This window comes from Calonectris borealis, chromosome 11 (assembly GCF_964195595.1).
Source record: "Calonectris borealis chromosome 11, bCalBor7.hap1.2, whole genome shotgun sequence".
In the NCBI taxonomy this organism is placed as follows: domain Eukaryota; kingdom Metazoa; phylum Chordata; class Aves; order Procellariiformes; family Procellariidae; genus Calonectris; species Calonectris borealis.
In genome coordinates, this window is record NC_134322.1 from 7,540,294 (window position 1) to 7,558,950 (window position 18,657).

An 18,657-nucleotide genomic window follows, 5' to 3' on the forward strand; every position below is an offset into this window, starting at 1 on the left:
AAAGGGTGGCGATACGAACACACCCAAGCTGGCTCGGCTCAAGGTCTGGAAATCATCTCTGCATAGAAATTTGCATTCACATGACAGGGATAATAGACGCCGCAGCTGAACTGCTGAGAAGTAGGGTGTTATTAGCTTGGCTGTTGCTGCATGTGCCTATGCTGTTTCTAGGCCAGCAATGGAAAAATCTGCAAGTTACTGTACTGGTGCCATGAGGAGTTTGCAGCTCGGATCTATGCCTCACTGGTGTGAAAAATTAATTTTATATTCTAGTGACCAGCTCTGAGATTACTGACACAGTCCAAATTAAGCACACGTTCAAGGTCAGGATTTTCAGGGGCCTGAGTAGGAAGAATATTGCACTGTGCAGCGAGAGAAACAGCACACTACACTCCTGGTCGAGGCAAGACAAGTGTTTTTGGCAAGCCCTCCTCTCTGGCACCACGCAGAAAACTCTTCTGCCATCTCTTGTACCCCATTGTGCATCTCCTCCCCACATTTCAGTAGTCGCTGCATCCTGTGCCGCTTGCCCTCAGCCAAACGCACAGCACAAAGCAAGCGTACCTGGGTAACCCTTTGCTGGGTTTCGCAGCTATGCCACAAACACACAGCAACGCTGTATGCTGTTGCATGCTGCAAACAGAGCAAAGAGCAGTCAGCACCCACAGAAGATATCCTGTTTGGTCAGGAGTTGATACACCAGTGCAAAGCCACAGTTTGTTTCAAAATAGCTTAAAGCAGAAAAAAGCCACATGCCTCTCAAAGTTAAATGAGCATTTATTTTCCACTACTCTAGTGAAACCGGAATCCATACCGATCAAATATGCAGCATAAAAACCTAACCTCTAATCCAGGCAATCATTGCAGCAAACAGCAATGCAACTGGGCTGTTATCTTCCCCATTTGCTTCCTAAGGATCCCGCATGGGACACAAGGGACTGACCCCCTTTCCCTGCCTCCCCTGAGGAAGAGAGCGAGCACTGCCCCATTCAGAGAGGTGTGAACAAAAAGATCATCAGGGTTGTTATTTGCAACCTACCCCCTCACATCCATCATGGAAAGTTAGCGTGAGTCACCGACTGCTCAAAATAGACCCAGGTACAGAGCATCAGGCCACACTGAACTTCCCAGCAAAACTTGAAAGGCTGCTTCTGTGGCTCTGAAACAGATGTGCACCACAGCCAAGATCTGCATTTTTTTTTAACCTTTTGAAGTCCCATCCTATGGTGATATTATCACAACCACAGACTGAGTGTCCACATAAAGCTTTCTGCCTCTAAGTCTGCTGTTCAAGATTCACCTCACTGTGTGAAGGCAGGTGATATTTTAGACTCTGACAAGGTATCTACATAAATATATCCAGTGCCAGAATCCATTTGTAGCCTACACTGCTCTTTCATAGCACACATACAACGAAGCTAGTGGATATTTGAATCCTTATTTATTTTTAAATGTTATGTCATTTTCACTGGCAGCAAAATAATGCATCATAAGCATGCAACGAAGCACGAGCCTCAACAATGTAACTGCATTTTTGCGTGCTTTAAAAACGGTAGCACAGAACAGCACTGCCGGCACATTTCAAACCCGGAGGATGAAGAATTCCATGTGGAATAAGTGCGCAGCAGCAGGGGCTCGTGAGTAGGGGCAGCCACTCAGCTCTGTCAAAGTAAACAGCCAAGGGAAAGCAGCTGGAGCATCTTTGACACGTTCAGAGATGGATCTCCTTTTCTTCCTGTGGCCGGCAAGTAGGTGTACAAAGCCAGATAAAGAGGAATTTAAACTGTATATAACTCAAATGTAGGCTCCTACAGCATCAGAGGCACTCCTGGCCATATACAGTACTGGCAACAAGATTCATACATGGGTCCGGGACTCTGCAAACAGGGCACCATCACCCTGGGCTCACTTCCAGTGGAGAAGAGGAGATGAAACTCATGTCTCTGGAAGACTCGTAACAGGAAAAAAGCCCCTTCCTATGTACTATCAAAGCATAGGAAAGGCAGGATCTTAAGCTGTCGCACGGCAACACCCTCACTTCTCCACCTCCCCAAATCAATGCAAGTTTGCTTATTTATCTAATAAAATACTTCCTAACACAACACTTTTATGCCTGCAGAGAAGGCTTTTACTATAAACAGGGCTACTTACCACAGCAGAAACCATAATGCAAGCCTGACAAGAAAACCTGTCATGCAAAGGACTTCATGTTATCTTAATTTATGGTCAAGAGCTGAATTCAGGGCTAGGGGTTGCATCCCAGTTATGCCACAGTGCAGATCAAGAAGAGAGGCCCGCAGAGCCGGTTGCAGCAGCATTCCCAGCTGCCAGGCATGAACCAGGGCAGAACTGACACAGGCAGGACACTCTGAAACAGCATTAATAAAAGCTTTCATGAAAGCTGAATTCAGTTTTCACGGTTGGAGGACAACGGTGATTATATAAAGGCTATATACTGAGAGAGGAGGTTTTCTGACAAGTCCTACTACTTTTCTCCTCATCTGCTCTGGCTCTGCTGATATCTCTCGTGCTCCACTCCCTACCCCGCAGGAAGGATGCCTGGCTACAGCAAATGGGAACTCAGCTTAGGGAGACGTTAGAGGCGTTTCTCATCAACCAGAACATGAAATGCTTTAATTTAGTAAGCCTTGGGAGGAAGGAAGCCATTTAAAAGGGAACCAACAAAATGGCCAAATTGTATTGTCAATCCACAGCACTTCATAACTCATAAAAAACCCACCAAATTACTGTGAGGACCTGCAGGTGGAATTAGGGTCTCTCTAGCACCTAACTAGCAACACCCCGGAGCTTGTCCCAAAGCCATGAGCTGCTTGCTTATCCCAATCTCACACCCTGCAGCCCACACAAGAGCTGTCCGTGTCATCCTGCTTATTCGCTAAAGTAACACCCTCCTACAAAGCTGTTCACAAACGACTCATTTCTCCTTCCACGTTGTCTCTGTGCAAAGCCAAGGGTACGAAGGGGAGCTGCGTACCAGCTGCTGCCGAACTTCCCGTTGAAGAACGGGGCAGGTTGGGAGGTGAGAGCAGGGGGTTCGTGGTGTAAACAGACAAGTCAGGGCTTGAAGGTGATCTTAAATCTATTCCCATCTGAGAACCTGGTTATTATCTGAACATTTCCTGTGTGAAGAATGCGGGGTGGAAGTCATAAAGGGCCGACTTGTGACATTTGATGTTTAAGTTTGGCAGTCCCGAGCGCAACACAAGCCCCGCAACTTTATATCCCGTACCATCATATCATCTCCCCATTTTGCTACTTCTCAAAGGCAGCAAGCCCCTTTCCTCCTGAACAGAAGGCGATTTACAAGGGTCTTTTAAAATAACACACAAAATAACATATAGGGAATAAAAAAACTCTTAAAGAAAAATTAAATGGGAGATCTAGCTAGAACTTGCAGACTTGTCATAACCTCACTTGTCTCAACGTGTTCCCTGTAAAATGGAGATACAGGCAACGAGATGTCTCACCAGATGATGGGAGCTCTGTTCCTTGGGATTCACTATGAAGTGAGCTATCAAAAAACCAATGAACAAATGCATCTGCTGAGGCTGTACACACAGATGGCTGAATTTCATCCCTGTGTCTGCAGGATTAACAATAACCCGTGTCAGAGACAGGCACGGAACAGCAGCTGACAGGGTCCCCTCACTGTTGAATCACCAGACCCTGCAAAAATTCAATGAGCACATGCAAGGAGAACGGAAGTCACCATGTCTTCCATTTACCTACCGGAGCCTGACGTAAGCAAAAGCACAATAAGAGAGAGGTTCCCATGGAGGACCGCTGCTTCTACAGCAGGGGCACACCAAATTCTGGGAGGAATTCACAATTCAGGCACTGCAGAATGGGAATGGTTTTGCATTCAATGTTCAACACCGAGCCAGAGACATTCACTAACCAATTGGTTAGTGCAGCCAACATGAGCGCTACCTCTTTTCTCCTCGTACTTTCCCAACCTCTGGTTTCTCTTAACCCCGATTTCGTAGGTGCATGACAGGCCAGCCAGGACAAGAGCTGCACACATGGCTGCAGTATTCCTACCACCAGCAGAAATCTGTCACCTCCAGGTGCATTGCTCGAAGTCACGCTAAGCTTCACTGGGAGATACACAGCAAGCAAAGGGAAATGAATGCTGTATGCGTGAAACCAAGCAAGACAAAGCCCCTGATATCTCAGCAAAGTGGCCCATGCAGCCCCTGAGCATGGGTTTCTCAAACTTGGAGATGACACTAGTGGACCTGTGATGGAGAACACGGATGAGCCCAGTCCAGCTTGCATGGGGGAAGCTGGAAAACTAGCACCTGCATTAGCCTGTCTGCAGGTTACATTAACTGAGAGGGTTTGACTGGTTGAAGGATCATTCTTCATCCAGCCTCACTACCTGCTATGCTAGATCTTTCGTCTTCTTTAACCCAGGCCTACTAAAGTTTTCCTTGCACCTCCATGCCCATTTTCTTCCCATTGCACATATCCTCCACAGCTGTTTCAAATCCCATGTTTCCATCTCCTTCTACAGTTCTTCACTCATCCTTTGCAGACAGCTTCTACACGAAGTTCATTCTTTTTATACTCAGCTTCTTCCTGGTTCCTGCCTCCCCAAGGTACTAATTACAATACAGTTTATTAGCCAAGCACATAACATTTAGACTCTAAATTTGGCCTGCTTTAAATGAAGCTAGACACCACTGAAGCAGTCCACTGCAGTCAATAACAGGGAAGGAGATTTTTCAAAAGCACTTAAGTGGCTTTGGAACAAGAGTCCCATTCTCAAAGAGACACAGAGTAAGTCACTTTTGTCAATAAGAGTAGGGCTCAGAAAGCATCTTTGAAAAATAATACCCTCAGGCTCTTTTAAAACCCACTACCAAAGAGTAAATAAAGCAGCCCTGAGAAGTCTTTTCCTGTGAAGGCTCAAAAGGCAAAGGGCTAGATGCTTCAACCCTGTGGTTTCAGGTGGGTGTGACGGAAGCAGGGATACCATTCAGCTGGCAACAAGGCTGCATCATAGCCCAGGGGAGAAGGGAGAAGCCTCACAGATCAACCACAGGTAGAATAACACAAAATTACCAGCCCATTAATTCATTTAATTCAACTTATTATGATAGCTGATAGAGACCTGGTTCAGGGTCCAAGCCTCTTTCATTCCAGTTACCATCATTGTAGCAGCTGAGTGCCCATCATCCCAGCCCACAAGGTGCCCATGAAGCCAAACAATACCATAGCTAGCACATTTGCTGATGGAGAGAAAAAGCCCAAAGAAGGCCTGGGGAAGTCCATGACAAAGCCACGAAATGAGCCCAAACATCCACGGTCTGCATCTTCACCAGAAAATACAAATAGTAGTTGTTCCTCAGCCAGCAAGCATTATCCCATGGGCAAAGCTGTCCTCTCTCAAGTCTGCCACGTGTCGCATTGTCCAAATGCGAATGAAAACAGATTTCTCTAGGCATGAACATTCGTTTTGACTGATGAAGGGAATCAGTTTGGACATGACAGCTCTGGACAGCCAGCTGCAAAGAGCGAGCCTGGCTTGAGAACATTCCTGCCACACGTGGGTAATGTTTCTCTGTCCCTGCCAAGATGCCACCATCAACAGAATCTGCCTAGCCAGTATTGGCTCAGAGGAAACAAGTTGCTGTTCCCCCATCATTTAATCTCTCGCTTGCATGAGCAGCGGGGGAGAGGGAGAGGGCAGGGAAATACACAGTGACACAGACTCCTGGAAACCCTCCATGAACTGAATTTTTTGTGACGCTGTCTAGATACCAAGAGTTCTGAGCGTAATCAGGATGCTGAGAATCAAATTGAAAGTGTCCGAATCTATACACTAGGCACCATAGGGGGCAAATAAAGGAGAAAGCAAAGGTCATTTTAGTTTCAACTTCCATTTCCAGCATAGCAAAGTTCTGTGCATCTCTTAAAGACCCCATACCTTGAAGCCTCAGTGCGATGCCTAACAGAAATCCGTAATGTTTTGGTCAAATTTGACATTGGAGTAACCAGACACATTCCATTCATGCCAAAAGGCACTGTTAGCTAAACCAGAAGACCCCACTTTGCCACAGGCCATTTGCAGGGCATTTTTGTTCATTTTGGCCAATCACCCCCCCAAAGAGTAATGCCATCTCAGAGCAAGTCATTTTGAAGATGGGTACACAGAAGTATTGAGCTGGGACATTACAGGGGAGCCTGGGAAAAAACCTCCAGACACCATACAACCTTATACTGATTCCCAGACTCACAGTGGCTTCCACAAGAAAGAAATCCAATTCAATAAAGCCATAAAATGACTATTTGCTGCAGCTCCACTTGAAGGACTTTCTCCGTATGTAAAAATGGAGAAGTTAAATTCTGTCTTCCTACCTCCACCCTAGACTCCCCCACTCTCCCTCCCTTGACTCAAAATCCCAACTATGCAGAGGCCTCAACTGGTTTTCAAGCCCTGACCCTGAAGAAATAAAAATCTTGTGTCCTGGATTAAAACAAGCCAGTTTCTCCTGCCAGCAACCCTCTGATCCCAGCAGTGAAGTGAAAGCAGGGAGAAGTTTGCATCCAGTTTACCTCCGAGTTGTTACCCTGCTAACCAATTGCTCACTGGATACCTGCCCACAGAATAGCAAAGATGCAGCTTATTAATGTGGGAGCATCTCGAAAACTCAGATACCAACAAAGGACCCTGGGCACTGTTCAGAAATATACTTCAAGAGTTTGCAATCTGAAAACAGCACAGAACTGATTCTAGAGGCTGCATCCAATATTTCCCAGGAGTCATTATACACAACTACAGTAATTCATTAGGGATCTATTTAAATAAGAAGGCAAGATGAAAATTCTGGCAAAAAGCTTGTCCAGCATTGAATTAAGCTGAATCTCAGCTACGAGAGGCTACACCATAAGCTCCAAATGCTTCCACAAGCCAAGAAGAAATTTGAAACTTCTGCCTTCTTGGGCAAGAGCTAGCACTGAGATGAAGAGCAATACAGCAGCCTTGACGCATCCTAATCCACAGAAAACACTGGACTTCTGTATAGGGCCAGCATTTGAGAAAGCTTGTACAGTTGCGCCAAACGACACAGCAAACCCACAAAGCTGTGCCTCTAGCATATGGTCTGCTAGTGTGGCTTAACTTCAATAGCCATCCAATAACTCCCAAGCTGTTTTTGGAATCCATTCATTCACAGAGAGATTTGTCAATGCAGAAGTGGCCTCAATTGAGCAAATAAACTCTTGGAAGCGACCGGTTTATCTAGCTCCATGGAATACTTGAAATCTTCCCTTTTCAGCCTTTGTTCTCAAGTTCTTTAAAGTTGGGAGGTTTGAATCCCAAAGACTATGGGAAAGCTGTTCAGTAACCCCAAGCCAGCTCCCTTGATGTACAATTTTTTTTATTAAATATCACAGATTATAGCAAGAGAAGAAACAGAAAACAAAACCCAACCTAGACTAGCACCACAGCACTGTGACCCAACAGCTCAAGCTAGCCGTGTGGTTTTTGATACCACCCTTTTGATGACAGAAATACAAAGCACCCCCCTTTGGACTGAAGCTGGAGAACACGAGATGCAGCAGGTTCCTGCAGGAACACAATCGAGTTCAGTGGGCATTCATTGCACCGAGCACCTCGGATGAGACTGACTACAGGATCACCCAAACCGGCTGATATCACAAAACTAACATCACCGCCCTTCACAAACAAGCACCCCTAGACAAGGCATCCTTTCAGCTGAAGCTCCTGTCCCTCAGCCAGCAGCTGCGCTGACTTCAGACATAAGGACCTGCATTATAACTAGTCATAGGCAGCAGGAAACAAAGTGTGCATCTCATGCAGGGGCTGAAAGGCCCATTGTAATTAACTGCTCTCAGCCCTGTACGTTGAACAAGACAAAAACAAAAACCACAGTTTTCTTTTGCTGGTAAGCCCTAAAAATGCTGCCCACTATTTCTCATAAAGGTCCTATACGCCCAACACTTTCTCTGCCCATCACAGAAACCACAGCACTTGGCATAGGCTATGGGGAAGGTTAATCCCCCCAATAATCAAATTTTACAGACAACTCCTGCAGGACAGAAAGAATATCACCATGTTTTAGTTGCAGACACGTGTTTCTCCTTGGGCTGAACCTGCTTGCTGCCCAGTGGCATACCACAAAAACCAGTGACTGACCTCCAAGTGCAGACAGGATCCAAGCACAGGGAAAACCATTTACCCAGTGCCAGCCAACATTTCTCCAAAGAGCATGCCAGTGCTTAAACATGAATAATGGTTTACTTTAGCTCATGGGTGAGGGCAGATGCTCTGCCAGCAGAGTGCAGGGAGCATCTGATGGAGACATGCTCCCAGTGAGCCTGGGAAGAAGGGGTAGGATGGGGGAAGGTGTTTTATTTTTTGCCTTTGATTTGAACATCCAAATCTATTTTAATTGGCAATAAAAATTAATTTTCCCCAGGTCAAGTCTGTCCCTGACAGTAATCGCTAGTCTTTCTCTCAACCCACGAGCTTTCCGCCTCATTTTCTGCCCCTGCCCTGTTGAGGAGGGGAGTGAGAGAGCAGCTGGGTGGGCGTCTGGCTGCAGTCCGAGGTTAACCCACCACAATACCTCACCAAGCAAGGTGGATACTCTTTAAAGGAGAAAAGTTAAAGCTTTAAGAACAACTTGGCAAAAATAGCTTTACTAAACCATGACAATTACAGCTCTTCCTGCAGCTCAAAGGAACGGCAAGAAGCAAGCCATAAGACTGAAAAACTGCAAGTTTTTCCTCTTTAAAAAATCAAGACCTAGTTACATATTGTTATTTTTCTGTTGTTTCCCAGTTACAGGGAAAGAAATGATCAACCCCTAATTTGGCATCTCAATACATCATGCAACACTCAAACTGTGTCAGGATGAGAAGTAAGCATGTTTCCAACAGATGAAAGTCATTAGCACAGCACAACAAGCAGCAGGACACCACTGGGGGCACTTCTTCATATTTTTCAAAATAATTTTCTTTTAGTCAGTATTTTTAGCTTCTCTTTTGGAAGCTTCAAATGCTGCCCCTCTTCTCCCTTGACATTTCTCAGTATAGACATGCATATGTGTACATGCAGGTCTGGTATTATTCAGAAGTGCAGCAGACTTGTCCTGCTACTGCATCAAGCAAGGCACGAGCCGGTCCTCCTGCAGCCTTTCAGAGATTCCCTTCAAGTCAAAGTGTGAGGTTTGGCCCATACTTCAGCTCCCAAGCAACTCTGTGGTCCACCGCTACTGATGTGCCAACCTATGTGTGCACAAAGCTGAGGAGAGAAGTGGAAAGAGGTAGCAGCTATTTCACATCCTCCTTTTCAGAAATAAAAAACAAGAACCCCAAACCAACCTTTTTGCAGCTCTTCCTGTTGAAGTTCTACCGGAGAAAACAAAGACCATTCATTGTTTAACACGACGGGTTGCAATCCTATGAAGTTATGGTATTTTCTCACACCCTGTTATCCCTGTGGAGAATTAAAGGGATGAAATAAATCTGGAACTACAGAAAACTCAGAACTCTGTCCTGATATGGCAAACATACCCATCACTGCTACCCTCTGGCCATCCTGCGTTTGAATGTAGGAGCTCCCTGCCAGCTGAGAGCGTGCAAAGCTCATCTAATACAGGTTCCAAGCAGACGCCAGGAAAAAACTTACGTTTCACCTTACATAATTTATACAATAACTCACCCGTTTCAAGAATGTAGAGGGCACCGCTACCGGGCACCTTGACTGTAAAGCAATACCCCATCGTTTCATTAGATTCTTCAGGCATTAAACTGTTAAGTAACACCTTAAAATACATATATACAACATACACTTCAAGGCTGTTTCTTAGATATTGACCCAAAACCAATGCTGATTTCAATTCAGCCAAAAATCTAACTTTTAGTAGGAAAAGAAAATATACTATACATTTTTAAAATGTATACACACCCACACCACACAACTCTTCCCGGACAGACAAACTTTCTTTTAGTTTCTTTGTGGTAAAGTTTGTAGTTGTCTTTTTATTAGGGGGAAAAACAACCTAAAGAAAATGTTGGATTCAGATGCAAACATCAAAGCACCAAAAAAAACCTGCAAGCAAAGCTGACATAGTTGCTTCAGAAACCATAATGCTGGGTGAGTCACGAAGACCTCAATACAACTGAATTATCCAGGTTCCTTCAAAAACTTCACTGTCATTTTATGGATCACCATAAAACTGAATTTTAAGTCTTTTTCCACTTTCAGTAAACTTATGGCATTATGAATTATACAGGTGAACAGCATGGTAAATGTTTTAAAAGGACATTTAAATATTAAAAATAAGACAATTCCAGCAATCCTTGCCCAGAAAACAGATCATTATGTAGCATGGAAAAACAACTTCTGTGCTCCCACACCTGCCCTCACAGCACATCTCCTAAAAGTCACTGGGTCTGCAAACACACAGAAATCATCCACGCCATAGCTGCAGACACCAAAAAGATAAAGATGTTCAAAAAATATAGGGAAATCAGCTGGCTGCTTGGTGAGGAGAAAGGATACTATGAAAGGAGAGGCAACAGAGAGGAAAAACAAAAATCAAATCAAAGCACATTGCTTTTCTTCTTCTTGAACCATAGAAAATAAATAACAATGATGATAAATATTCAAGCAAATCTGAAATGAAGATTTTGCTTTTATGCTGCAAGCAGTCATCTAAAATTATTGAGTGCATTCAGGCAGTGCTGCAATACGAGCTCCAATACGTCTTCAATACAACGGGCACTGTGCAACAGCAGAAGGAGGGGGCCTGCCTCCCTCGCTTCAGTAAGGAATATTTAGGTATCAAAATGCAGAAGCACATCACATTCAGAATAAGGCTGGAAAAGAAAAAGTTGCTAACTGGAGAGCTTAAGAAATCCAATTTTAGTTCCGAGGTCTTTCCTAGATTCGCTAAGTGAGGAGGGGCAGTTCCAGTCATACCTGTGCTGTAGGTCTTCATCTCTACGTGATTACAACTGCATCTCCACTTAAAATCTGGGAAAAAGGAACGGTTCCTTTTCTCCATCCACTCAAACTGAAACATCTTGGATGCAGGGACCATCTCTCTAAACATTACAGAATGCTTCCCACAACAGGGTAGAGTCCTCCCAGCACCGACGGGAAGAAGTGCCAGACACTCCGGGAACTCTCTAAACAGCTTGCTATCCCTATTGATTGTATTGATACTGTATGAAGCGTGGCAGTGTGAAATCTCTACTTAGTGGAGCAGGCAATGCTATTTGCATTGCAGCATGTATCTACAAAGAGACAGAGAGTCTAGTGGTTGCTCCAAGGTGACCTGGAGACGGGACTCTTGGGGTTCTAGTCCTGGTTTTGCTGCAGAGTTATAATGAAACCTTGTAAATCAAAATCAGTGGCCCATTTTTCTATGCAATAGGAAAAATGAATTCTTCCGAACGTCACTTAATGGAGTTACTATACAAAGTATTATCATGTGTTTATTTAAACTTCCTTGGATGATGCTTAAAATATATAACTTTGCAGCTTCATCTGGTGTTGATCAGAAGACAGAGCTACACTAATTCATCCAAGCTGCAACCTCACCCATTAAATAGTATGCCATTGTTTAATCTTGCTACCGTGAAGGAATAACTAGAGACTAAGGAGTATACAAGTAAGGAAACATTTTAGATTATTATACACAGAGGACAAATTCTTCTTGATGAATTGCAGAATAACTCTTTTGAAGCAATAAATTTACACTGCCGTAGCAGAACAGAAGCTGGCTTTTGGTCCTTTACAATATCCTGGAAGTACGGGAAAAGAAAGTCCATGCAACCTGAGAGACACCCCTTTCCTGGAACCAGGGAATACCTGCTCTCCCTTGCAGAGGAGGAGAGGGATCACAGTTGAATTGAGCCCTCTCTGGGACAGGGGCTACGTTACGATTTAGAGAGTCACACTGCATAAAGTTATTAAGCAAGAACAACACAGACCTTCAGACCAAGATATCCTCTGATCTAATTCAAGATCCCTTTAAACCTCAGCTGCATTAAGACTGCAGGCCATTAAAACTCAGAGCTAGTTGTCACATAGGCACACAGCAAATGCTAAAGGCATTTTGGAAGTGAAGGCTGGCCAAAAGAAATGAGACATTGGTTTTACAATGGATCATAACATTTCTAACAGGCTGCTCTTTCTTTCAGGGCTTACAAGTATCACTTGGCCCTTACAGAGAAAAGGAAGAATTGCCAAACTTTCTGCTAAAAATAATAAAAAAATTAAACACTAAAATTGATTAGTCCACACACTTACACATCAAGTGCATTTTGCCTTTAAATGCATTTAACCAAGAAGGCATCAGATTGTAAGTTTGGATTTACTCTGCAAATGGCACACAGTATATAATGTAAGAGGTAAACATGTCGTTATATCTACACCATTTCATCTATTAGTAGTAGATAAAAGAAAACTTTAAACAAAAGTATAAATGCCAGTTACGCGCAAGCTTTCCTGGTACTCAAAAATCCAACCTACATCTGGATCAGAATTTGTTTCTACTAATTTATATAAAGTTTTTATTAATAAGTCAATGCCACACTCCCGACCCAAGCCCCACAGGAGTCTGAAGGCATTAGAACCCAGAGCTGGATCTGGTTTCCCCTCCACCCTGCAGTCAGAGACACGAAAAACATCAAAAGGCTTCTTAGAGAAGAAATATGAATGTAGTTAAAAGAGCTAGTTTAGAATAACTTTCTGCAAAACTCAGCTGCAAAACAGACAATATTCTCTAATGGGAAAGGCATACTAGAAACAACTTTCCAGAAATAACATTGCCAGCAAAGATATATTAAGGGAAAATGAACTGTAAGCAATAACCAGCCAATGCTTGGCAATCTTCATCCCCACTAAAACATTTATTTTCACTCCATTTTTTTTTCCCCTTAAATACCCCAGTGACAAATAAATTATGAGCATTACAGCTAATTTATTACTCAGCACCGCTGAGGATGGAAAGAAAGAAAAAAAAAAGGCAGCAATATTTTAAAGCCGATTCTTATTCTAGGAAAATAAATACTTTAATAAAAACAATAATAAATTCAATGGGAAAAACTGCTTTTGCAGTTCAGTCACTGGACTGAAGCACCTGAAACTGGAATTCCTTCCTCTGCCAGACTCTTCGCCTGCCCATGCCTAAGCCATTTGGGCTCTGCTGCTGTTAATCAAGCAAAAGCTTTATCAATAGCTTCAGCGACAGAATCAAGCTCTTAAATCTCTGCCTTGATTTCCACACCTGCAGCATTTCTCCCACCCAGTCTACTCAGACTGCAAATAGTCAGGAGCAAAGTCTGTTGTACAGCACCAAGCACGACAGAAAGCTTTGAAGCACTGCAGTATTCCTACATTAAAACTGTCTTTAATGACATCCTCCGTGCGGACCCCTCCACTGACTTCAAGGAAGGTTTGACTGGGTCTCTACAACAGGAGACAACTGCTTTCTGTAACAGGAAAACATTACTGTACTTGTCACACTTAACACGGGAGGGGAAGGGGCTGCGCACCAAAGCCACTTTAAAATCCAAGAGCCAGATTCTGCTCTTAATCTCTCAGTTCCCTGGTGTGCGTATCACAGGACCCCATCTCTGTTTGTTCCAGCAGGAACCCTTTGATGATTAACTTCTGTATTTATCTTTGATAGTTTTTTTTTTCCCCTGAATATGGAATTTTAAAATTTTCATTAATACCCCAAACTCCAGTAGCAGTAAAACTGAACAGGAGGAGCCTGTCTCAGTGACCACATACACAGACACACACAATCCCACCTGGACTCACACGGTACAATTTTTACTGCAGATATGCTAAGAGGGCTTTTGCAAGCTGCAGTCAAACACGGCTGCATGGGCAAAGCTCTAGCCGGGAAGTTAAGCGTGGCTCAAAAGTTTTCATTCAGCAAAACGAGAAACAATTTGGCATTCATTCCCACGCAAACATCAATGCACCCTCCTTGGGAGGGACCAATTATTTTCCTTTCCATCCATGCTCAGGCCAGTCATCCTCTATCACTTGATAAAACACATGAATAGCTGCATTCAAAGCTGCAGCAAACAGAGACATCTCAATAAACCTCTGTAAAAACAGCTATCCGGAGCACACCAAATAACTGTTTCTCAACGCGCTTCCCATATGCATGCCCTTTATCTAAAAAAGCCCGTGACTTTGGCAGATGTTGGGTGCTTGCAACTAGGTCAGTTTGAACCGGAGCGAGCCGAGGCTAAAGGCTACGGAGAGAAAATTAAATTGCGCTCCTGCTCCACAAACTGTGGCTGTCAAACCGAGAGCTCTTTGCCTTCTGCTAAAGCAATGATTTCACCACTGGCGAGGCAAAGGATTTGACTGGCAGGGTGATGAAATGCCTCGGCGATTAACCATCAGGAGCACTTGGAATGTTATTACCAGTTAAAATATTCCAAAATATAATGCACATAGGAATTCAGGGGTGGGGGGAACAGGGAGGGAAGTGTTGCCAAGGTATGTGAATCAGCCTTATCGAAATCCTCATCGCTGCACGGCCAGCATGACTGATCACACTGCTGCATTCGCCTGAAAGGCACAAGGCTCCGGCTGGAAAACAGAGGTTCCAGCCTTTCCATCCTGGTGCCATCTGCACCAGCAACGTTCGGGCTCTTTAATCCAGGGACCTACACTGCAGGAGAACAACCGGGGGTGGAAATCATCTGGGCTTTTAAAAGTTGCTGCGAAAACCCCAAGTAACTTCTGCTGCAGGAATGCCTGCAGACTACAAGCAGCATTTTCCCCGCTGCCACTGCAGTTGCTGGGAAATTCAAGTTTCCAAAAGCACGCAGGAATAATTAGATGAAGCCAAATAAATGCATACACAAAACCTTACAAGAATATGCAAATAATAGGGTGTATTCAGCAGCCCCAGAAATTAAGGCAGCAGCACAGGCTCACATTTGCATAAACTATGCAGGATATGGCACCAAGTCATTTTGGAACATATGCATTTTGCAAACAGCAAGCACAATAATTGACAAATATTTTGGAACATGACATTGATCAAATACTCCCTAAAACTTCACATGAAGAACCTCAGAGACACTATACTAATTAACCATAGACATTCACTATTGGCATCCTGTGGTATTTTCACTGCTGAATTCTGTGGGAAAAGAATTGGACTTTATAGATTTTTATCAGCATTTATTATTTATAAAGCCCTGTTGGCAAGCACAATGTTTTATGAACAAATAAAAGTGAATGATCTTTGCTTCAAAACCACATAATGAATGAATGTCTACTTTGTACATATATTCAAGTGGGCACTGCTGGTTTCTTGTGCAGAGAACATGGAAAAAAAGAAGTTTTTACATCTCTAAAAAGAAATAACAATATCCACTTCTGAATGTACTGACATGAAAGCCAAGCCCAATCCAAACTGAGCTCTTCAATCACTCCTAAGAAGTCAACCAAGCCCCCACCTTCTTTTCTTAACAAGCTGAGTTTTTGCCCTCATGGCCTCCCTGTGCAGGGCAAGGCAGGCAAAAACCGAGGAAACCAACTTGTCGCCGTATAAGGCGAAAAAAGGTTTCTCTTCCTGAGTTACAAATAACTAGGGAAAGTCACACGTGTGGCCAAGCAAAGCAGAAGTATGAATGCAGTACTCGCTCCCTGCTGACAGGCTAAAATTAGTAGTTTATTCAACTGCCCAGAACTACACACTGTGTCTGTCCTCCGCAGCATCTCCCTATTTGTCCGTCTTTCTGTTTGCTCTCCGCTTTGTCTCGCCTGCTAATTTGTCCCTCGGGGAGCAGCCCGGCACACCACCACCGAGCCCAACAGCCCCCGCTCATCCCAGGAGCCTGAGTAAATGAATATCCACTTGCAGTTACACCTGGGCAACTCTGCAGTGCCTCCACTGATTTCACCCCCAAGACAGGACCTGAAAACAGCACTTGGCCCCACGGGACACTTGGTCTGCAAAAATGATTAGGTCCTCCACACTTTCCATCAAGCATCTTTCCCGCTCCTCCTCTCACTCCCCCATGACACCTGTAAGCACAGCACTCATCCAGATTCGCTTTAAGCACAGATTTACCCTCCAAAGATAATTCCACATTTGCATCTGTTCATTGTGTGAAGAGCTGCGTGGTATTTGCAATGACAGAAGATAAATTATACAGGGAACGGAGGAACATTTGCCCAGTGCAGCTGGGCCACTGCTTATGCATGCTGGGGATTGTTTTGAGTTTAGTTTTCTTTTTTTTTTTTTCCCCCCACTGACCAGTTGTCCATTACTGTTTGTGGATCCGGCTGGCCGTGGCCCTGATGTCATACTGGTCAGGATACAGTCCTGGAGAATGGCAGAGGGTAGGGACAGCAGCACCTCACTTGAGTTAACTCCTTGAAGGAAGGAGGTAGGACTCCAGGAACCGCCATGGCAGCGGTGTTTTCCAGCCGGTGGGGCTGGGGTGTGCGAGAGGGAGCACGCGCGCTACTCCAGTACAAAGCACGCCACAAGAGTTGGGGAGAACAGGAAAAGAAATGCTAAATTGATGAGGAGAGAGCACTGCAAAGGAGTTTGAGGAAAATGCCATACTAGGGACTGTGACTGCCGATCCTATGCTCAGACACTGTAGCGAAGTGTGCCAACATACAGTCCTCTAGCAAATCTATACATTTCCAGCATACTGGTGCCCACTGGGTGACATCACCTCAGTGGGCTCTTCCTTGGCCATTACTTTGACAAAGGACATGACACTCATTCATGCTGACGGCTCATTTTGCAAGTAGCTCATCGAAACAACATATATACTTACTACGGTGTTACTCACATAGAAGAGGCATATCCCTGTCTGGCTCCTACAAATTAAGTGATATCCACCTATACTCACATCAGGTATAGAATTACTGAATTTATCTCAACAGATGTGATATAGTTTCCTTTGGAATTGCAGGTACATTCCCAAATAAACATATGCGTTTTATTATATGGAGATGACTGCTAATTTCCATTTCATATTAACAGGGAATATTAACCACGGTTAGTTTAGTCACATACCTTGAAAAATTATAGATCACGTTCAGTACAAATTTGCATAAGTAGTTTGAGCATGTGAGAGAGGAGCAGTGCTAAATACTGAATATAAGTACAGAATGCAGAGATCTTACACTTACTGTATAATATATTACGTGCGTGGCCTCAAAAAGCCTCAGAGATTATGCATACATTTCTTTTCCATGGAAACTATAATTCTCAAATCCAGCAAGCTATTTTGAGAAATTTAAATCAACTATACACTTACATCTGCTGGAAGAAGAACACTTCATTTTCACAGGCTGCCTCTCTCGGTGTATACTCAAAGGCACAAGCACAGCCGTATGGACATCTTTCCAACTCTTCCACTACAGTTCTGCCTCTGACACCAGATCTCACTACGCAAATTCAGTGCAAAGTCTTATTTTGACTGTCCTCTACCTAACGCCAAGACTTTACGGAGCTGCTGTGCTTAACACCGCTGCATCACTTGAAGAGGACAAGGAAAATTAGTTACGCAGGCGGCATGAACTAAATACCCCACTAGATTTTCCTGGTATTTATTCAGTACAAACTGGAAAGGCTGGCATTTGACCCGAGTTACTGGCCAGCTGGGAAACTAGCAGCAGCGACAAGCCAGCCCGCATGCACAGCCGTGCACCGGGGTTTCGGGGGTCCGGCTGCCGAAGTTACCGCCGCACACGGAGAGGGACGGCAGGAGGGGAGCCCCTCGGCGCTGCTGAGTCATTTAAGCCGTGAAACGCTGTTGTAAAACCCACCCGGGGCGGGGCGGGGGGGGCTGCCCGCCGAGCTGCCCCGGCTGCGAGGAAACTTCCCCTCCACTTCTGCCGCCGCGTCCCCCGCTCCGCGGGGACCCCCGGCCCGGCAGCGGCCGCCGGCTCAGCCCCGCCGCGGCGGCTCGGCAGGTAGCGCGGGGGGCTCCGCGGGCCGGCCCCCACTCACCAGGTAGGCTCCCACCGTGCCCTGGGCCAGCATCAGGGCGCACTCGGACACCAGGAAGAGCTGGATGCTGGAGAAGCAGGAGACCTTCCTCCGCCGCCTCCGCTGCCGCGGCGCGCCGGCTCCCGGGAGCTCGCCACCGCCGCCGCCGCCGCCCGCCGAGCCCCGCTTCCCCGGCATCCTCCCGGGCACCGCCGCCGCGGGATGGCGGGCCCCGCGGCTGCTCCGCGCCTTCCTCCTGCTCCTCCTCGGGGTGCCAATCACAGCGGCAGCCCGCGGCGGCTGCCTCTCCGCCCGCGGGCTGCTGCCATGGCCAGCTCGCCGCCGCCGCCTCCTCCTCCTCTCGTCTCTCCTCCCCTCGCCCTGCCGCGCTCCCTCTCTCCGCCGGCCCCGCGCAGGCCGGATCCGCGCCCCCGCCGGCGAGGGGCGGGGGAAAGCGCGGGGCTGGCGCCGGCGGAGGCTCCGCGGCGGGCGGGGCGGCCCCGTCCCGGGATACGCGCGGGGCGGCGCGGCCGGCTCTTATCGCCGCGGGAGGGGGCGGCCGCCCCAGCACCGCCCCCCGCCCGCTGCCCCCCGGGGCCGGCTGCTCCAGGTGCGGGGCCGGGGGACGCCGCCCGCAAGCGGAGGCGGCTGCTGCGCGGGG

At 45.8% G+C, this 18,657-nt stretch overlaps 1 protein-coding gene across 1 annotated transcript in view; it reads right to left on the reverse strand.

The window, feature by feature from the left end:
• Nucleotides 1–18,194, reverse strand: part of SLCO3A1 (solute carrier organic anion transporter family member 3A1) — a 151,951-nt gene extending 133,757 nt beyond the window's left edge. The window contains exon 1 of the mRNA XM_075159878.1: nt 18,018–18,194. Within this exon, the coding sequence (XP_075015979.1) occupies nt 18,018–18,194 (177 nt within the window). The remainder of the gene's footprint in view (nt 1–18,017) is intronic.
• Between the last annotated feature and the right edge of the window lie 463 nt (nt 18,195–18,657).